This window comes from Notolabrus celidotus, chromosome 15, assembly GCF_009762535.1.
Source record: "Notolabrus celidotus isolate fNotCel1 chromosome 15, fNotCel1.pri, whole genome shotgun sequence".
NCBI classification, from domain to species: Eukaryota; Metazoa; Chordata; class Actinopteri; order Labriformes; family Labridae; genus Notolabrus; species Notolabrus celidotus.
This window is the reverse complement of record NC_048286.1, coordinates 10,975,497-10,994,703: the sequence shown is the minus strand read 5'-3', so window position 1 is coordinate 10,994,703 and position 19,207 is coordinate 10,975,497. Positions and strand designations below refer to the sequence as shown.

Here is a 19,207-nt window from a genome sequence, read left to right as displayed (position 1 = left end):
GCAGCAGGACCTTTTATGAAGGATTGGTCACAGATTTAGTGTTTCTTGTTGTTTTATTTGTCAGTATGTCGACGTGTGTCTTGGTACACAGCTACAGCTACAGCTATGAACATATAGCTATGTGGCTATGATAATTAGCGCTAGCACTTATCCATGACAAATAAAAATCATCCACTAGATCTTCAAATCTGCAGACGTGGGGAGTAAAACCAACCTTTGTGTTTATTAAGACAGCCTACAACTAGCATGCCTCCCTCCTAAGCTCCTTGTTAACACACATTTGTGCAGGGAATGAAAAACGGGGGAGGGATTCAGTATTATTTTATACAGTCTATGGGCTGAACAAGCTCCGAGCTCTGACTCCGTGATAGATCGGATATTGTTGTTACGTAACAAAAACACGGAAGTCTGAAACGGCTCGTTTCACACACATTTACAGAAAGGTGTAGAAATCAAAACAGGGGCAGAATGGATTTTTTTCATTTTCGGGGTGTTTGTAGACATGCCAGGGACACATATTTCAGGTAAATACCATTAAAAAGTCAATTTTGCATGATATGTCACCTTTAAGAGCCTACACTTAAAGATAACTGAGGTGTTTTTTTTACAGGTTTGAGAAGGACTTTCATAACAGATGTTGTTTACCATGATGCTCTCATACAAATACAAATAAGGAAACTCTCTTTGACATGATTTATTTTACAGTGATCACATAATTGTGCACTGATATGTATGGAAGAGGATAAGGGCCACTGAATACACTTTTTTTTGAGCATGCGCAAGCAAAATATTTTTTTATGGTGTCTTTTTTTTAAATTCTGAGATTAAAAATAAAATTCCTAGTAAAAAGTCTGAATTCAGAGATTAAGTCAGAATTTTGAGATTAAAGAATTCTGACTTAAATCTCAGAACTTAAAATTAATTACAGCTTAAATTTTCTTCTTTCTTGCTTGTCCGCCCTCCTAAAAAAAAAGTGTTTTCAGTGTCCGTAATCCTCTTCTGTAGATATGACTAAGAAAGTTTGTCACACTTTTTTTTTCTTCTAGATTTGAATAGAAAGGACATCATTAGATATGCAAGATTAGCAGAACCCTTGAAGGCTTAGGGGATTTTCAGTGCTGGCATTGAACCTCAACATCTAGAGTTTAAGTTTGGCATCCACTGATGCATGTCATTACCCGTCCACCCCTCCTTGTGTTTCCTATCAACTCTCTACATATGAAATAAAAACCCCTACTTCAACTTCTTCAATCAAAACAAATATATACATTTGTCAAATATTTGCATGAAATATATATTTGTGTATTCACAAACTATTGTGTATACATATTTATTGTAAACAAATTTGATGCTTAAAACTCTCCCCCTAAGGGAAGTCCCTGATTTCTTGTTGAAACAAAGCCAATATTTACAGCTGGCAGTCACGCTCAGGGCTCAGGCTAATCTGTTCCAACGGCCAAAAAAAGCTGTGCCACATAACAGCCATTACCAAAACATAATCAAATGCCCATTATCTTCAAATCGGGCCTGGCAAGGAGCTGTTATTCATTACAAGTAAACAGACTCAACAGTAGTGTTTCCCTTTAAGTCGGCTCATTATTTCTATTGAATTTTAAGGGGGAATAAAGGCTGTCAATGTTGTGACAGGGATTCGCAATGGATGGGCTTGTAACGGACAACAAATATTGAATTTACTACCAGTAACTCAGGTTTTTAAGATGCATCACAGAATGAAAAAAGAAGGAAACTAAAGTATAGCACATGATTTGTTTAAGATATTTTAGGCGTTTAATGCTTGCGCACTTCTTTATTCATTTAAACAGCCAATCTGTTCATTAAGTTTGAACAAAATTCAGATGTCTACAGAGACTCTCACTGACATCTGTTAACATAAACTAAACAAAGCTTACGTGATGATGCTGAACTTATATTTGTGAAAAATTAAGATCGCACACATTTCTTATTTGAAGCAGGAGGCTCTCCAACTCGCCGTTCATAAAGAAAATTCAAATTTTTTGAGTTAAAATTTATATTTTTGAAAGCTGTATTGGAAAACAGCATGCATGTGCTACATCATGCAGTAATAGCAATGTAATCATGAGTCAGGAAATTGGTTTACTTGAGGCAGTGTGTGTATGATTCAACTGAGAAGGTGATCAACTGAGTGAACTTGCAGAATCGTATTAAAAAAACCCTGACATGTTCTGCACCTGAATTTGTTGATCTTGTTACTTACGTACAATGTTCACTGGTCCATATATAAGTGTTGAATCTCTCTATAGAAAATTGTTTTGTGTGTTTTTTTGGCATTTAATAAAACTCCAGAACTAATCAACCATAATCTGGCCCTAAGTTATGTAAACTTTCAAACATTTAATTGCAGAAATAAGAAAGATGCTCCATGGGATGATGTCTTGAATTTGCAACAATTAAAGCTGCATGCGTTCATGTGTGCTTGTAGCCAAATCTAATCAGCTTTGGTAATGAGCATCTCCTGCAACCGTGCTTGGCCACTTTGTACAAAGAATGCACCGAGTTTGGTTTAAAAAAGGAGGAAGACATTAGCTAAAGCTGCTCTGGGAGAAGTTCAAATGACCCCTGTTGTAGAGTCTGGGAAAGGAAATGGGTCGTGACTCCAAACATGGGAGCTAAGCCAAGCCTTGTGGTTCTGCAGCTTTGTTTTCTGTTGGTTTGCAGACTACAGAACGCGTGTATGACCTGCAGTGCTCTCTGGCAGATATAGCTCTTAACTACTACCTTAACTTTGGGTAATACGCCCATGACAGCCTAGCAATGTCACAATGTTCAATATCTGTTTGATATAAAGAGCTCACTAATGGACTCAAAGAAGTCCTTGCTTCTGTGAGAGGTATTGTGCATAAAAATAAATAAATACTACGTTAAAGTGCGTCTTTTGGAATCAGATCTGAGCACCTTACTGCGTGAAATCATCACCTGAGACGAGCACAGGACAGCAAAAAAGAAAATCTGCAAGTTTGGGGGGAGTAGCTTACTTAAAGAGCTACAGCAGGTCTATAAAAAGCACAAACAGAGGAGGTCAGTGAATGCCTCTCACTCTGTCCTGTGGTTCTTGCTCGGGCTTAACGGCTCTTTTCATGCTTTAGTGAGAGTAGGCAATAAACCACAGGTCCCAGACCGCAAGACCACAGGCCCTGCCCCAGCTGCATGCAGAGCCATGACTCGGGATCAGAGCCTGCCAGGCAATGGTCTGGTCTTCATTCATCGTCGCTGTGCGCAAATGAGGAAATCATCTGTGCTGTAAGACTTTTCATACAACACTTTAGTCCCCCTTAACAAACAACACAGTCTGACAAAAGGCCTTCAGTGAGCAGTCACCTCAAGCCATTAGTGGAAAGACATAGCTTAATAATGGACCTCCCTCAGCCAAAACAGACACTGAATGCAGCCACTAAAGCAAACAAATTTTACTAAGAGGCTGAATGAGCAGAGGAAATCCTTCAAACGAGCTGCTGAACTCGTGTACGCAGTGTTGTGTAATGGTGTGAGTCAAGGTGTTCAGACAGCACCCAAGCGCAAAATTCTTCCCAGCACTCGAACTTGAACTCTCTGGCAGTGTGAAATGGGTGGGCTTGTCATTTTACAGTAAAAGAAAGAGCGCACGGGGAACGGCCCATGTCACGGGAGCTGCTCTTAAAAAGAGGAACAAGAAGAAATGTGCAATGATGTCTCTTCTACCTCCTCCACACAACATGAGCAATGACAAAGCCGTCAGTCTATTCAGTGTAAACATTCAGTGGAAAGGTGAAATGCAACTGGAAAGGTGTTGCGTCACCTCAGAGCATGGTTCAAGCTGCACTGACAGAGAACGTGGAACGAGCCGGAGGAAACGACACAGCTCTGACATTTCAACAGAACGAAGGGACTCGACTAAGTTTAACTTTATGCAAAAACTTACTTTAGGCTGCATTGCTTCTTCATCCTTGGGAGAAGGTCTTAGATTTACAAAGCGATCCTCTGGGTATTTAATTCAGCATATAGTCTTCAATTCTCAAGAAAATGTTGGGATGTTTGGCCAAACGACACAAACACTAATGATAAGACGAACTACCTGAGGTCTGTAATTTATTTTTGTGTCACCTCTATGTCACATTCTGCCATAAATTAAAAACGTACCGACATGGTTACTTTGGTAAAAAAAGTGCTGTGCTACTTTTAAATTGAACCCCTTGGTGTACTAGGAATCTTTCGGTGTGTAAGGACTTCTTACCAGCTGCCAGTGCCTTTTCCTGTCCTCTCTATATATCAGTTTCTCTTGGCAATTCATAATAGCACCTAAAATAAATCCCCCATGTGCAGACTACACTTACTGTCCGTCTGTTTTTGCTATAGAGAAACGTCAAATAGAAGCAAACTTGCACATCGCACTTGCAACGTTGGATTAATGAGGATGTATGAAAAGTGCTTTGCAGATAAAGTCTGATGATTGATTGATAACTCCAAAGTTAGTTTTATATAGCCTGAAGGACAACCAGACAGGAGCATAGTGATGCAAAGATGCAGAGGTTCCCTTTTGGTGCAACACACTGAAGAAGTTTTCAAATGAATTTACATGAAAGAAGTATTATTTTCTGGTGTATTCTACTAACTGTAAAAATGTAGAACGTAGCGTTCTAAGGAGTACTAACACATAATTTTCCACTTAAAGCACCACCTCAGCCTAAACCTTTTGATTTTTCGTACGCCAGTTACACAATTAAGACTTTATAAAGGATGTTTTCATTTCTCTTTTACATTTAAATTTACTCAAGTTATGTGTACATGGCAAAAGTTCATTATGTTTTAGATTCGCAAGAAAGCTTGAGAGATACAGGAAACGTGAGGGTAGAGGATGACATGCAACAAATCCTGCCTGGATAGAGAATTTATCTGTGCTATGAGAACTGTGGCCTCTGCACGAGAATTCTTCTATAGCAAGTGAGCTTAACTGGCACCACAGATTTACCAGATTACTGTATTTAATTTGTAACTTATTTTTTATGGTTTTAGTTCTCTATCTAATGACAGTTCAGGAATGACTGCTTACTTCTTTGGCAGTGGTTCTGTGTCCAGCAGCGTTCGCTGAAGTGTCCGTTAATGGTGGTCGTCTGGCAGGTGGTCTTTCCAATGGCCGCCCCCGGGCACACGTCCCCACACTCTCTGTCGTTCTTGTTGGCCATGATGTAGTTGTCCTCCACCGAGTCCAGGATCTTGGACCAGTCCAGAGTGGAGAGATAGCAGAGATCTGGGTTCTTCTCGATTCTCACGGCTCCTCTGGTGATGTTCATCAAGCTATGGAGGCCGATCTCTCGCAGCTGGAGCATCTCGAACATCACTAGGGCGTAGTTGAAGAACAGGTTGTTGCCTCTAATCAAGGTCAGGTTGGGGAAGAGATCACTGAGGCTCTCCATGCCGTACACTCTGAAGAGCAGCAGGTAGTCTGTGATCACCATCAGTTTGGGGAAACTGAGGCCCCGGAAATCCTCTGGCTTGGTCCTGAACATGAGCAGGATCTTCAGGTGGCCTTCGATCACAGTGCAGTTCTCAAGCGTGCGCAGGTTGGTCACATTGTTCCGGATGTCCTTGCTTGGACAAACTGAAAAGACAGAAAAGACAAACACATTAGAAACAAGGCAACTTTGTGTATGATGCACAAAAAAAAATTCCCCCAAAGGAGGCTCTTTGTTTTCAGTCTGGGATGCACAATAAAACTATAAAGCTTAGCACAGTATAGTCTTAAGATCAGGGCACGTGTTGATTCCATAATATGATGCCAAGGCCCCCAAAAGACAGTTCATCTTGTGTGTTTGTTGGAGGATTACACCTTATGAAAGTGACTGATGCATTAGGCAAGTCGTCTGTTCTGCAAACTTGAAAAACGGAGTTGCAGAAGTTTTAAGGCCGTTTAAAGGAGGATAAAAAATAGCTCTCTTGGTAATTGGAGGGGATATTTTACTGAAAAATATGCGGTCATGTCTCTGGCTTTGATGAAGACCAGACCATCTTCGCTGACGTTTTGTTTAGCAACCACATATCTGGCAGTGAGCCGCTGTCAAATATGGAGCGCTGTCATCAGAGTGAGGCCATGCTCATCCTTGGTTACGCTGAGTTGATTTGTGGAGTTGCTTCTGTAACTCAAGCCCATAAAAAACATTAGCTAATGTATTAAAAATATTCATCTGTGATGGGAATTGAGGCACTAATAGCCACGTACTGCACCGGTAAGAGATTTGTGGCTTTGTCAGTCCTCACCCAGACATACAGTATGAGCCTGCTGGATTAAAAATTCCTTAGCTGCGCTCTCTGCAGACAGATAAGAATCCTACTTCAATATAATAAAGCAGAAGATTGATGTTGGGTTACAAAGCTATCTGAAAATTCCTATTTTTGATAAAACATTTAGAGGATGTGTATCAAAACATACTGATAAAAAAGGCCTCTTATCACTTATTTGCTCAACAACCAGCCTAAACATTTGGAAAGAAGTTTAGTAGCTTCTGCGTATTAGCAACTTAATCAATAAACTTGGGCTACGTGCGTTTAGTCCACTAGACAGTTACACAGTGTCAACATTGCTAGTTAGCACCACAACTTCTAGTTGGTTAAAGAGTTCAGTGCAGGTCAAATGTTGTGTCTGAGTCATAGCGCAGCCAAGCTGTAGTCCTGACTTGTGGTCGGAGCTGGAGACTGCGAGAATGCTAATACTCCACTCCAGATGTTAACAAGCGTGGATGACAGATTGCATCTCACAGCGCAGCGCAGTTTTACAGTATTTTAATCTATAAAATGGAGATTAACTTGTATGTAGGCTGTGTTTGGTTAACTTGACCGGAACAGACGTTAACCTGCAGAATGAAAGCTTAATGCTTACGATACTGTGCATTGCGATACAACACAACACAACACAACATGACAGGATACGATACGCCATAGTACGATATGATTCAGTGCATTACAGTATGATACGATAAGATACAGTGCAATATGATACAATATGTTACATTATGACATGTTGCAATGCGAAGAGTTGCGTAGTGATACAATATGATAGAATATGATGTGTTACGGTGTGGTGCGTTACAATAAGATGCACTACAATACGGTACGGTACGTTACGTTACGTTACGATAATGTAAGATAGATTATGATATGATACGATTCAACACAGTCTGGTAAGGCACGATAGGACTGGATAGGATACAATATGCTTTTTGTCCCCTGAGGGAAAAGTACTGAATGTGAGCTGTACTATAACTACACTCCTGATGTAATCTTGAAACCTTCTGCAAAACATATCAAGTACTATCACATTCAGGGGGGTTTCTGTTTGAAGAGAGACAACCGTAATAAGGATTTCCTAAACTATTCTGGAAATCAGCCATACTCCAAAGCATATGCTTTTGTGTGACATAACACAAGTAATGATGGTCATAAAAAACATTTTCCTTTGCAGGTGCTACGTGGGACATTCCAGGCCCGATTTCACAGTTCAAAAGTCATGGGTGCAGCTGGAGGCGCGCTGCCTAGTGAGGGGCTGTATTTGTTTACCAACTGGCCCACCATAGATCCGGGCACATCAGGCCAACTGGTCAGCCATGTGGGGAAGAGGTATAACAGCTAGGCGTGCACCTCTTTATGGCAGCAGCTCATTTTACACCTTCTGTTACATAAGAGTACAAGACAAGCAGCACACACACACACACACAGTGTCCAATCACAGAGTGTCCAAACAACAAGCTTTTCACTGCATGACCTTAACCAGCATGCTCACTATCTCGAGTTCAGACTACAACTTTGATGCTGGTTTAAAGAACACACAAAATGTCCAAACATGGTTTTATACTGTGAGCTATTAAAAGCAACTTGGCAACATTTCTCTTCACTTCTTTACTTCTAGATTTGAATCATCTCTGTGATTTGTGGAGTCAAGTCAATTTGTAACAATGAGTTGAACGCCTTAAACTTGTGATTTCAACACATCCAGATGAAAAAACTCTCATCAAAGTGACGGTAACTGCCAGGGGAGCCTGCATCAGGGAACCTACCACATTTGTGACTACAAAGAGCTTCCCTCTCTCTCATACAAGACCCCACACACTCCCAAACAAAGCCGCCTGATAGACAAAGACGCTTGCAGTGTACAGTACAAGGGGACAGAGGTTCTGTAGTCGCAGTTTAATCAGCATCAGAATACCCAGTGACCCTGTGGAGAAGGCAAATCATCACAGGGCGGCGAGTCCAGGCTCCTTTCAGTGTACGCTTTCAGCCAGGCCAGTATTTTTAGCAACACATTCCCAATAGAGAATTTAATACACTCCAGCCGCTCCGATAGTGGTGCTCATTGGAAACTGGAACATGGCAGTCCTGGTGTGTAAGTGAGGAATTTTAGAGCAGCAGCAGAGAAAGGCTGGCCCGAGCTGACTTTTTCACGAGGGAGGACTTAGTTCAGAAACAAAAACTTAGCAGAAGTATCAACTTTTTATTTATGACAACTTTTGTTGTAGTTGTACAGTGGAGCACTGAGGCTTAGTGAAAAATTCAGCAAAACAAATCAGGTTCACAGCAGAATTCAAATGCAGCCTGTATTGTGAGGAAGGAGAAAAAAAGAGGCGAATTTCACAAAGGTTACTATGGTGACCAGGCCAGCTCCAGCTCTCCATACATTCCCGGCTAAGAGCCAGACAAGACTGAAAACACTGAAAACAGCCTCGGTGCTCTGAGTCATCAATTAGAGTCATTAGAGGGAGAGCAGATCCTCACTGACCACTGCCCTCAGAAGCTTCTCACTATCGGCACCTGTGAGAATAATCAACTTTAAGGTTAATCAAAAACTGGGAGGTATGATGGTTTTCAAGTCTAGCAACACAGAGAGAAAGAAAAGCCTGTTGATATTCACAGAGATTGTTGCCACCCTTGAGAGTCACTATCAAAATGTAAAGGTAAGGATTGAGATTGAGCATTAGTAATAAATCCAAAGAAAAACAAAAACAATCAGATGATCCTCCGAGCAAAACAAGGTGATTTGTTCAAATATAACCAAACACAGGTCCACTCAAAGGCACCCTAAGACCGGGGCTGCACAATACATTACTTTATTGATATTGCAATATGAGCATTGGTGATAAATACATCACAGAGGTCTGAATTCAGTGCACTACATGAGATAATTTTTCCGTGAGCAAACAATACTTTCTCACTTAGCATGCATGAGTTTTAACAACTGGAGGAAGGCCTGAGTGTGATGACTGTGCTTTCACATCAGCTTGAGCCAGCTATCAGCCAACCTCAGATTAATTGGTGCCATCTCAGTGTCAGGGTCTTATTGGATGTACTTTGGATTCAGGAATAATATATTTCAAAAACATGAGTAAATCATACCAACAGCAGGTCAACATAAAACCTGACAGAAGAAACATCAGTGAGGTTTGAAGGGAAAATATAATTTAAAACACAAATGCTTCTCAAGTCTCTCAAAGTCTTCAAAGTCTTCCCAGATTGTGATACTAAACTTAAAGCTCCTGTGAGGAGTATATAACTGGTTCAGAAATAGTCTGAAATGAATGCTGACACCTTTATGTGGCCCATAAAAGCAAAAAAAAACATTGGCACTAAAATAGATCATTTCTAGTTATTTTAAATGCATGTAACCCCTGCTAAAGGTTGGGTGTTGGACAAAGTCCCTAACTGCATGATGCAGACACATCCATTTCTATTTGTCCTTTTTTAGTGCGCAACAATACTAAATTTGTACAACATTTCTCTGTTAGACATACAATTATCCATCTGAAATACTATTAACACAAGCAGAAGTCAAGATAAGCAGAGATTGTAGTTATGTTTTTTTTCACGAGGCACCAGAGTCAACACACACTGAAAGTTCCTAATAGGAGCTTATGTAAAATAAATGAAATCATAAAAGCAACTGAGCTTGTATGTCAATAGATGCACTGCTGTTGTATTATTACTAATTTGCCGACGAACATCACGGGAAAAGTTTTAGAAGAAGTGAGCATTAAATTATTTCAGTCGCTACAGTACATCAGATACCGTCATTAGGTATAAGATCAACTTTACTGATCTCCTTTTGGGGATTTTTTTTTGTTACAATATGCTTACAAAGTTAAAATGGAATAATCAAATTAAAAAATAAGAACAATTTTAAAAATAAAATAAAACAAAAAAATAAAATAATAAAGCCAACTCAACAACTCTATCAATGTATAATATGAACTAAAACAGTGGAATCAAAAGTCTAGGAACCAGGTGTTTCTTGGGAGTGAAAAGTCTTAACATTGCACTTATTTATCATTTCCCTAATGCGGCTGACTCCTTACAACACCTGTTGGCAGGTTGATGATTTCAGTCTCCGTAGGCGTAAATTATCAGTTAGTTGTTTTAGTTGATTTTGAAAAACTGAGAATTAGTAAAATTGCTGACATTTTTTTGATCCAAACCTCAAAAATGTAAGGATTTAGTTTCTGCTTTTTATTGATATAATTTACAGCAAACTGAAGTGACTGCTCCTGGAAACACACAGTGCCAGACCCTCCAGAGACTGATCAATAGCCACATCTGGCCCATCTATTTCAAAACAAGATCATGGAGGCAGCAGATGGAATTGTTTTGAGCTTCTGGTTAAACAAAACTATGGTGCTATTTGAACACGACACCGTGAGCTCTATAAATCTGACGAGTTTATGAATGGAGAAAACAATCAGGAGATTAATGAATAATGCAAATAGTTGTTAGTTGCAATCCTTCTATTCAATGCAAATAGTAAGCACATGCCGTGTGTACTGCAATCAGACTGTGTTGAGATATTTTGAGAGACATCAGAAAGTGGTTTAAATCATCCAGGCATGAGGGTAATCCATACAGCTTGATCACATTAGAGGGGGAAAAACACCCGCAAGAGAAAGTGTCAATATATTGACATCTAACAGGTGACTTCAGCTGAGAAACTGCTTACACAAATCCCATGACACAACTCTTTACAATAATGCAGACAAGTTAAAAACAACACCAAGTTATTAATACGCAGGTGAGAATTATGCTGTTATCTTGTTATAAATCCACACAGATATCATTGTGAAAGTCTGGTGTAAATCATATCTGGGTTGCAAGGTGCTCCTAAATTTAAATAGACATGCACTCAGCTATAACTCTGGAGTGAGAACATAGATACTGAACATATCTCTACACAAAGTGAGCTTCAAAGTGCAAACCTGCAATCCTTTCACTGCAGCTGCAAGCATCAACAGGCATCTTGAGAAGGTTGGTAGAAGGGAGGATGTGTGTGTGTGTGTGAGTGTGTGTGTGTGTGTGTGTGTGTGTGTGTGTGTGTGTGTGTGTGTGTGTGTGTGTGTGTGTGTGTGTGTGTGTGTGTGTGTGTGTGTGTGTGTGTGTGTGTGTGTGTTGTTGGGGGGGGGGGGGGGCATGTTGTTAGAGTGATTGCATATATTACTGCTGGGCCTCAGAGAGATGAGGCCTCAATACGCATGCAGAAACAAACACAGGGTGATTGCAACACTTCCCTTTTCAAGGTTTCGCTGTTCTGCTGTTTTCCAACCTCGACTAAAAGTAACCCCTGGATCCACAAAATGCCGAGGTCACCCAGATACATGTTCACCGTGTCCAAACTGACATGTGATGTAATCCACTTTGAGGAGCATTGTAAAATCTAATGATGCATCAGTTTAAAGGTATACACGGTAAACACTGGAAACAACTTTCAATCCCTCTTCTGAACTGGGGGAATAATGGCAAAATCCAAACACAGCTGCGTCATCAACAAAAATCTTTAAACTGTTGGCGCTCAAGGCAATGCTGATTAATGAAAATACAACCTCAACTCCAGAGAAGGGGTACACTGCAAACTGTTCACAACTGATTTAAATGGTTTGAAAATTTGTTTCCCTGAAAATAGTGCAGAAACATCCCAAAAGTTTAAACTAACCTTTAAATGCTTCGTGAAAAGACTTGAGAAATGACCAAAAGTTGTCTCACAGGCTAAGGCTCTACTATGAATGCCTTGTAAGCAGAGTCAGGGGTAAGGCAGGTTAACTAATGTGCCAGCTGGTCAGGGTGACATGGAAGTGCATTGTCAGTGCAATACAGCGCAACAGTGTAGAGAATGAAAACAAGCCAAAGTACTCCTGGCTGCAGTCTTTATGTGGAGGGAAGTGGAGTAAAAGCGAGAGACTATAAAGCCACAAAGTTCCCTCTTTGGGTTGTTTGATGTGAATCCTTGTCAAGAAATTGTTTCAGACCAAAGATCCTTTTGTGTTTCAGTTGCCCACCAGCTGCAACCATTTACCAATTATTCACTCTGCCAACGTTGGCAGTGAGGTAATTATTACCTCTGAAGCGTGAATGCACAATAACAAGTGCATTTCCTTACAGCGGGGTCACAGAGTCAATCGTACAGATCCGACACAAGGCTTTCTTGTCAGACGCCTGTGTGGTCGAAGAGAAAAATGACAGGTGTGCCAATTTTCAATATGAACCTGTCGACCCGGATTACACAGCCATTGGCGAGAGTGACATGTGCACAAATCACTCTATTGTGCACATGTCACAAACTCATGATGTTAGTGCTTAAGACAGCAGTGGCAGTTAACTGTGTTGTTTTTGTTTGAGTGTTTTTGTAGAGTTAGTGGTGTCAGACGAGGGCGGTTTCATCACCTCATGATTGCTCTCCATGTGATGAGGCACAAATCAAAGGTGCCAGGTTGCTGATTGTTGTACCCTCTTACAAGACCTGCTTTGAACAGATCTGTGCTCAACAACAGGCTGCCTGAAGCCTCACAACGAGCCCCTGCTGTCTGACACTCTTCACAAAGTGATGTTTTATCATGGCACGACAATACGCTGCAGTCTGACCAGCTGAGACCTCGACACATAATGTGACACCAACCAGGGTGGAAGTTGACGGCAGATTTTGTCTGTAGTGCCATTACACTTCAGTCACATTGATAAGAACTTGTGTTTAACTGAACTAACAATAACAGTCTTAAAGTACAGCTAACCAACTTTCTGAGAGAATTTCTAGAAACTTCAAACCACTGTGGAGGAAAACGACATTCTGTCTGCTGCTGAATTAACAATGTTAAACCTGTTTCTAATGGCGTGGACCCATTGCATGCAGTCAAATCACCTTGAGATGCGCCACCCATCTCTGCTGCTTTACTTTTTGTCTTAAATTTAGAACTTTTCAATAAAACCAACACTCCACAAGGTTTATTTACTTAATATAACTGTTTACTTTAAATGTATTATTTGGGCAAGTAAGATCTGCACTGCTAGGTATCCCAGAATTCTTTGCATAGGGAAGCAGATGGTTGCAATGCACAAGGAATGGGAGGACATTTTCATAAATCATTATGCTGCATGCTATCAGGATGGTGAGATTTGGTACATTTTCTGTCTTGTTACCAACTACAAAACTATAAATGTTACTTTGTATAAAAATACAACAGAGCATAAGCAATAATGAATAGAAGTTGCTAAAGGACTTCAATTAAGTCAACTTTATTACAACAGACATTGTAATGAGCGTGCCTTTATACAAAGCAATACAAAGTACCATTCATTTTGAAGAGAGCTGCAAGCTAACAACACACGTTTGCAACTAAGAAGTCAAAAACTATCATAAACAGTATCAAAATACTAACGTCAAAAAACTGTGCTAAGTAAATTAGAAGGAGACGGATATCCATCAACTTCAACGCCCCAGTCCCTTTAGCCCCATTCACACATTTTTTAATGTATTAGAAACACCTCTTGTATTGTGTTTGTATGTATGGCTGCTCTAAACCCTTTTCTGTACTGCTCCCTGTCTTGGTTAGGACACTTGAAAATAAACTCCTGAACATTTTGTTAATCATTTCTGAGTAGGGTGAAGGTATGTGGGTGTATTTTTCACTGTGACTTTATCCAGATTTCTTAAAATCACCACGAGAGGTTGGGGTGAGTCAATGTGCGAATGCAGCAGAAAGTATTCAGGGGAATCTACGGGGAGCTAGTGGGCGGGGTCGTTTACATCACCTAGTGTGTAACAGTGACTGGTGGGAGTGAGGTGCAGATGATCAAGCTCACCTCATACATTTTTTGTGATCTGCTTCTCACTCCTTGATACTGTGAATTCCTCCAATAACACATCAAGCTGATATAAAAACAAAAACCGTTTTGGATGTGTTGTGCAGTTACTACCAAAGCATCCTTTCCACGTCCTTTCCAGACTACATTTTCCCTACAACTTCTCATGAATCATAGCCTGTCTGACTCACAAATGAAGGGACTTCCTCCTCGGGCTGTGCTGCAGCCTCCCATCAAATTTCATGGGAATCTGAGCAATGTTTTTTTCGTAATCATACTGACACACTAACGTCCCTGAACACATAACCTCCTTGGTGAAGTAAAAACAGAGATGTACCTTCAAGTGGCCGGGGTTTGCAGCGTACGAGTCATACAGCCTGAGGGAGCAGCAACATAGCTGACATTTTACTTTACGATGTACAAATTGAGCACATGCGCACGTCCTTTCTTAGCTAAGAAAATAAAAATGTTCATTCGTCATGCACACTGAATGTTTTTTCATTCAGTTGTGAGGATTCTGATGATTTTTAGAGATACCTCCAGAACAGCAGTAGGTACGTGCTGGTTAAGCATGTGCTGTGTTTTATAAAGACTACTGTCTACGTTCTGTGACTCGCGTCATGAGAGGGCCAAACTGGGGATAACTGACAGTAAGATAAATGCAATGCGTGAAATATTTGCAAATTGGCATTGAAAATTTAATCTGCCAGGCAATGCTAAATAAATCTATTAAATCCACTCACTTCAACTTAATATAAGCTTTCAATACTAAGTGATTTTTCCATCAAGCTGAGCTGGACAGCTGCCAACAAGAAGATTTTCAGCCTTGCACACCAGTCTACACTTTTAAGAAATCGGCCACTGTGAGGCCCAGGTTCCACATTTCCCCTGTGGTTCACGTTCAAGTCAAGGGGCAATTACACAACTTACTGCTGATTTATGTCTTCAAATTCTTGCTGAAACTGGTTTGATGACATCGCTCCATTCGCCCCTCGATACAATCTGATGAAAGCTGAGAGAGTGTGTGCTTTTCTTTTCCTTCAGCGTGCCTCTTTCGCCTAACTACCGACATCATGTACTGCAGTGCTTTGGTTTGGGGGAGGTGGGGTAGGGGGTCCAAACTGTGTTTACATATACTGAACAAAGGACGAGTGTGTGTAACTGTGTGCATGCTCTTGTCAAGATTAAGTGCTACACAAGCAACTAATCTCACAAATCAGGAAAGAAAATATGAATGGATTGATGCGTTAGAGCTCTTTTGTAGATTATCTAAATAAAAACATATTTGAAAAGCTGGGATGTTTTGCAATTGTGTATACAATCAATCAATAAATTGGGCTAGATAAAACAATGAAATGATTTTAAAATATTCATAATTTTGTTTAGAAGAGGTGACTGTTTTTGTTTAACGACCAGTTTCAGCAGTTTGGTGTTTTCATTTCACAACTCACAGCAAAGTAGACACATGAACTAACACAAGCCAACTTTCCTTCCAACTATGGCAAGAGTCAAAAGAACAGAATATTTGGCTATTTGATCGAGTCTGAACCATACAGAAACCACAAAGCTTCAACAGGAGCAACATTTCATTTCATCTCTGTGACCTCCGATGGATCACCTCCTCATGTTTGAATTTATTCTATTACTTGGTTTGGAATAAACTGTGCAATGTCACGTTTGCCAGACTGCTCTCTAATGTCATCCTAAAAACTCTCCTGTGCAGACATTTGAATCAGCAAGCAGCCCCGCAGGTTTGCTTTACATTTCCTCATAACCAATATTTGCTTAAACTAACAGATTCTGACAGAGAGACACAGTGAGCGTGTGTGCAGCCATTGTAGGGTTTGAGAAATGTGAAAATGTCTCCGGGCGATTGCAAATGTGTTCATTCATTCTTATCACCCGGGCTTGTTGGCTGGTGAATATAAAGGGATTGTCAGGAGCTGTAAAGAGGGCTTATTGTTACATTCCTGCACTGACCAAAGCAACAGGCTTTCCCCTCTACAATAACAAGCAATTAATTCTTCTAAATTCTCAGACTTCTACAGCTTTTTTTGGGGACAAAACACTTTGTTTACAGTTCCTGCAGACTCAAACAGGCGATAAGTGTTAACCTTTGTCCCATCAATGCAGAGGCTGACTTTAAAACAGCTGTTGCTGCTCCACTTCTTCAACAAATCCCCGTTTACAAAACTTACATATTAGAAACACAATAAGTGCGACACAATCACTCAATGTGATATTGAAATCCTTATCAGGCCATGTTAAAATAACTGATAACAGAACTGTACGATTTCTGTTGTTATTGTTTTAAATAATAAAGTGCTGTTGTGCTGCAGAGATGCCTTCGGTCATCAAATATTGTTTGCACATGTTGTTTGGTAGAATTGTCACATCATCATGATTGATAAAATTATTTTTTGCAGTTTAGAAAAAAAAGAAAGATCATTACTTTTGAAGCATATCACAAATTTACATCGTTATCTGTCTAAATGATTACTACATGATTTGTTTTATTACTCTGTGCAACACTGCAGCACGTACTTGTCTGTCTCTGCATTACTGACTACATTTGCATGAATTATCTTTTTTATTTAGATGGAATTAATGCACATTTTTTAACATTATAATTAATTTTTAGTAACCTATAATATTGTAAGTCAGAATTGTTTGTGCGCATAATTTCCATACATATAAATCTCTATAAAATGTATAAAAAAATAATGATAATTGAACCCTTTAAAATATAATACAGATTAGAAAAGAATGCCTTTATTGTCATTGCAACAAGTACAACGAAATTGAAAGGTGCAGTCCTTATTAAGTGCCATTTAAAAGAGACAAAAACAATCAAGGTATAAAAAAGGAATAAATACAGGAACAAAAAAAACACTGTCATACACACACAACATACAAATCAAATCACGGAGCAGCAAAGTTCACACTTGAGAGTGAATTATTTCTCCAGTCTTATTATTGCACAGTTTATGTTATTATTGCACTTGTGTATTTCACTTGACTATATTGCACAGTTACTATTAAAAAAATGCCCATACTCAAACAGTGTTGAGAGCAATAATGGGTCTTGCATAAAAACTGTCTTTTACTTTTAATGTCCTAAAAACGTCTGCCTGAGGGTCGCAGCTCAAAAAGTGCATAATATTTGCACTTGATTGTGTGCAATGAAAGGTATAAGCATTCACCTGCAGCAGACAGAAAACTTTACAAAATTAGATAATTTATTGCGATCAAATGTGACTCTCAGTGTGTTGTTTATCATTTCTGGTTCCTCACTGTGTTGCATAATGTTTTTTTTTTCTTGCGAGCAGTTTTAAAGTGCAGCCAGCCATGTATTCAGAGACTTTGATAAGTCACAAATGTTTAATAAATGCAATGTGAAATAAATGTGAAGAAATTGTGTTTCTTACCCTCTCCATTGGCTCGATGACAGCTCATCTCAAAGACGCCAGCGAGCAAAACAAAACACAAACACAAAGTCCGGAGCCTCATAACTGAGTCGGGATAAGACACCATTCAGCACTATTCCGGGTCAAATACAGACAGAATAATCCTTTGGAAGAGGACAGCTCAGACTGGAGAAGATATGCCTTCAGGAAACGGGTTTTGTCGTTCGGCGTGGGCCAACAGTTAAACAAAAATAAATAAAAGACATCCCGGAAGATGGGCGGAGGAAGGAATCCAACGTGTTCAGTCAAACATGAGCTAACGAGGCTGCTGCTGCTGCTGCTGCTGCTGCTAAAGTTAGCCACCTCATGGAAAAGCACCACTAACAAACAACATGAGATCTCTCTTTGTGTCCTGTGCAGCAGTGGTTTGATTCAGTGTCCCAGCTGACTTTGTCTGAGGTGGTAAAGAAAAGTGAAACGAAGACTTGTTGGAACAAACAGGAGGCAGCGTTAGCGCTAACAGACGGCACTGAAGCTAGCAGGCCACGGGAGAAGTTTGCGCTGCTGAACACCAACCCCCTCTGTTATTTTACACTTTTAACTAATACCACTTAAACACACACTACAGAAGGCTATACTCGTCCGAAAAAGAGACAAGCTGCACATGTGAACACCGCAGTAACAGTGTCCTTTAACTTAATTTCATGGAGTTTCTGATCACTGCTGACTCGATGGTTGTGTCAGCGTGGCGTAAAGGTTAGCGCGTAAAGAGGAAAAATAGGACAAAAACACCTGAAGTCCTCCAGAGAGCACGAAACATTACAGTAGACTTATCCCTTATATAAAGTATTATTGTGTGTTAGCTCCAAAGCAGCAGCTCCTCTTCAGTACGTGCAGAGATTTGAGTGAGATCCCTGCATGCTGACGGACCGACTTCGTGGCTCACTTCGCTCCTGCTCCTTCTTCTATTTTGTTTGGGAATTAAAAACAGACACACCAAGAGTTGTCTCCATGCCCCACACAGCTGACTGCTGTCGCAACAACTTGATTATGAGAGTAGCTGGTAAAGTTTCCGATTGATATTTTCTCCCTTTTCTTCTTCTTCCACGCCACAGAGGTAGATTGTACAGTCTCCTAGGTCCTGCAGGATCCCCCTTCTTCCCAGCCTCTCCGCCAGTAAACAAACCCTGCCACTGAACCAGATGGGTTCGAGGGGAAATACGGACTGGAGCTTATTGGATTACACAACAAAGCGATCCTGCTGTCAGGTGGGGAAAAACGTAATGCAGTTGTTCTGTGTAACGCGGTGGAAGAAGAATTCAGATAATTTGGCACAGAGAAGGTAAACCAGGATTAGCACAGTGCAGAAAGATCATGTTAGAGGTCAAAGCATGCACTTAATTTTCAGGTAATAAAATACTTAATTTATCCGGAGAATGCATTTTGTAGTAAAAAGTAAAAAAAAAAAATGTTGGCAACAAAATATATCAAAGTCCCTAACACTAAATCTACATAAAAGCACATTTCAGATTTCCATAGGCTTATTTTCTATGCATTGTTCAGGTATATTTACATACTCCTTAGGGATCAAACGTGTCATATTGAAAAGTTTGTTTTATGATAATCTGTATCAGGAAAGCAACAAATTTGTTAAATAAATTAAGTGAAGTAGAAATACAAAGAAG

General features: G+C 40.0%; 1 protein-coding gene across 1 annotated transcript in view; it reads right to left on the bottom strand.

Moving 5' to 3' along the window:
- Positions 1-18,728, bottom strand: part of insra (insulin receptor a) — a 68,345-nt gene extending 49,617 nt beyond the window's left edge. Inside the window, exons 1-2 of the mRNA XM_034702921.1 lie at positions 17,544-18,728; positions 5,066-5,614 (exon numbers count right to left, since the gene is read on the bottom strand). Coding sequence (XP_034558812.1) covers positions 5,066-5,614; positions 17,544-17,649 — 655 coding nt within the window. The 5' untranslated portion in view covers positions 17,650-18,728. The remainder of the gene's footprint in view (positions 1-5,065; positions 5,615-17,543) is intronic.
- Between the last annotated feature and the right edge of the window lie 479 nt (positions 18,729-19,207).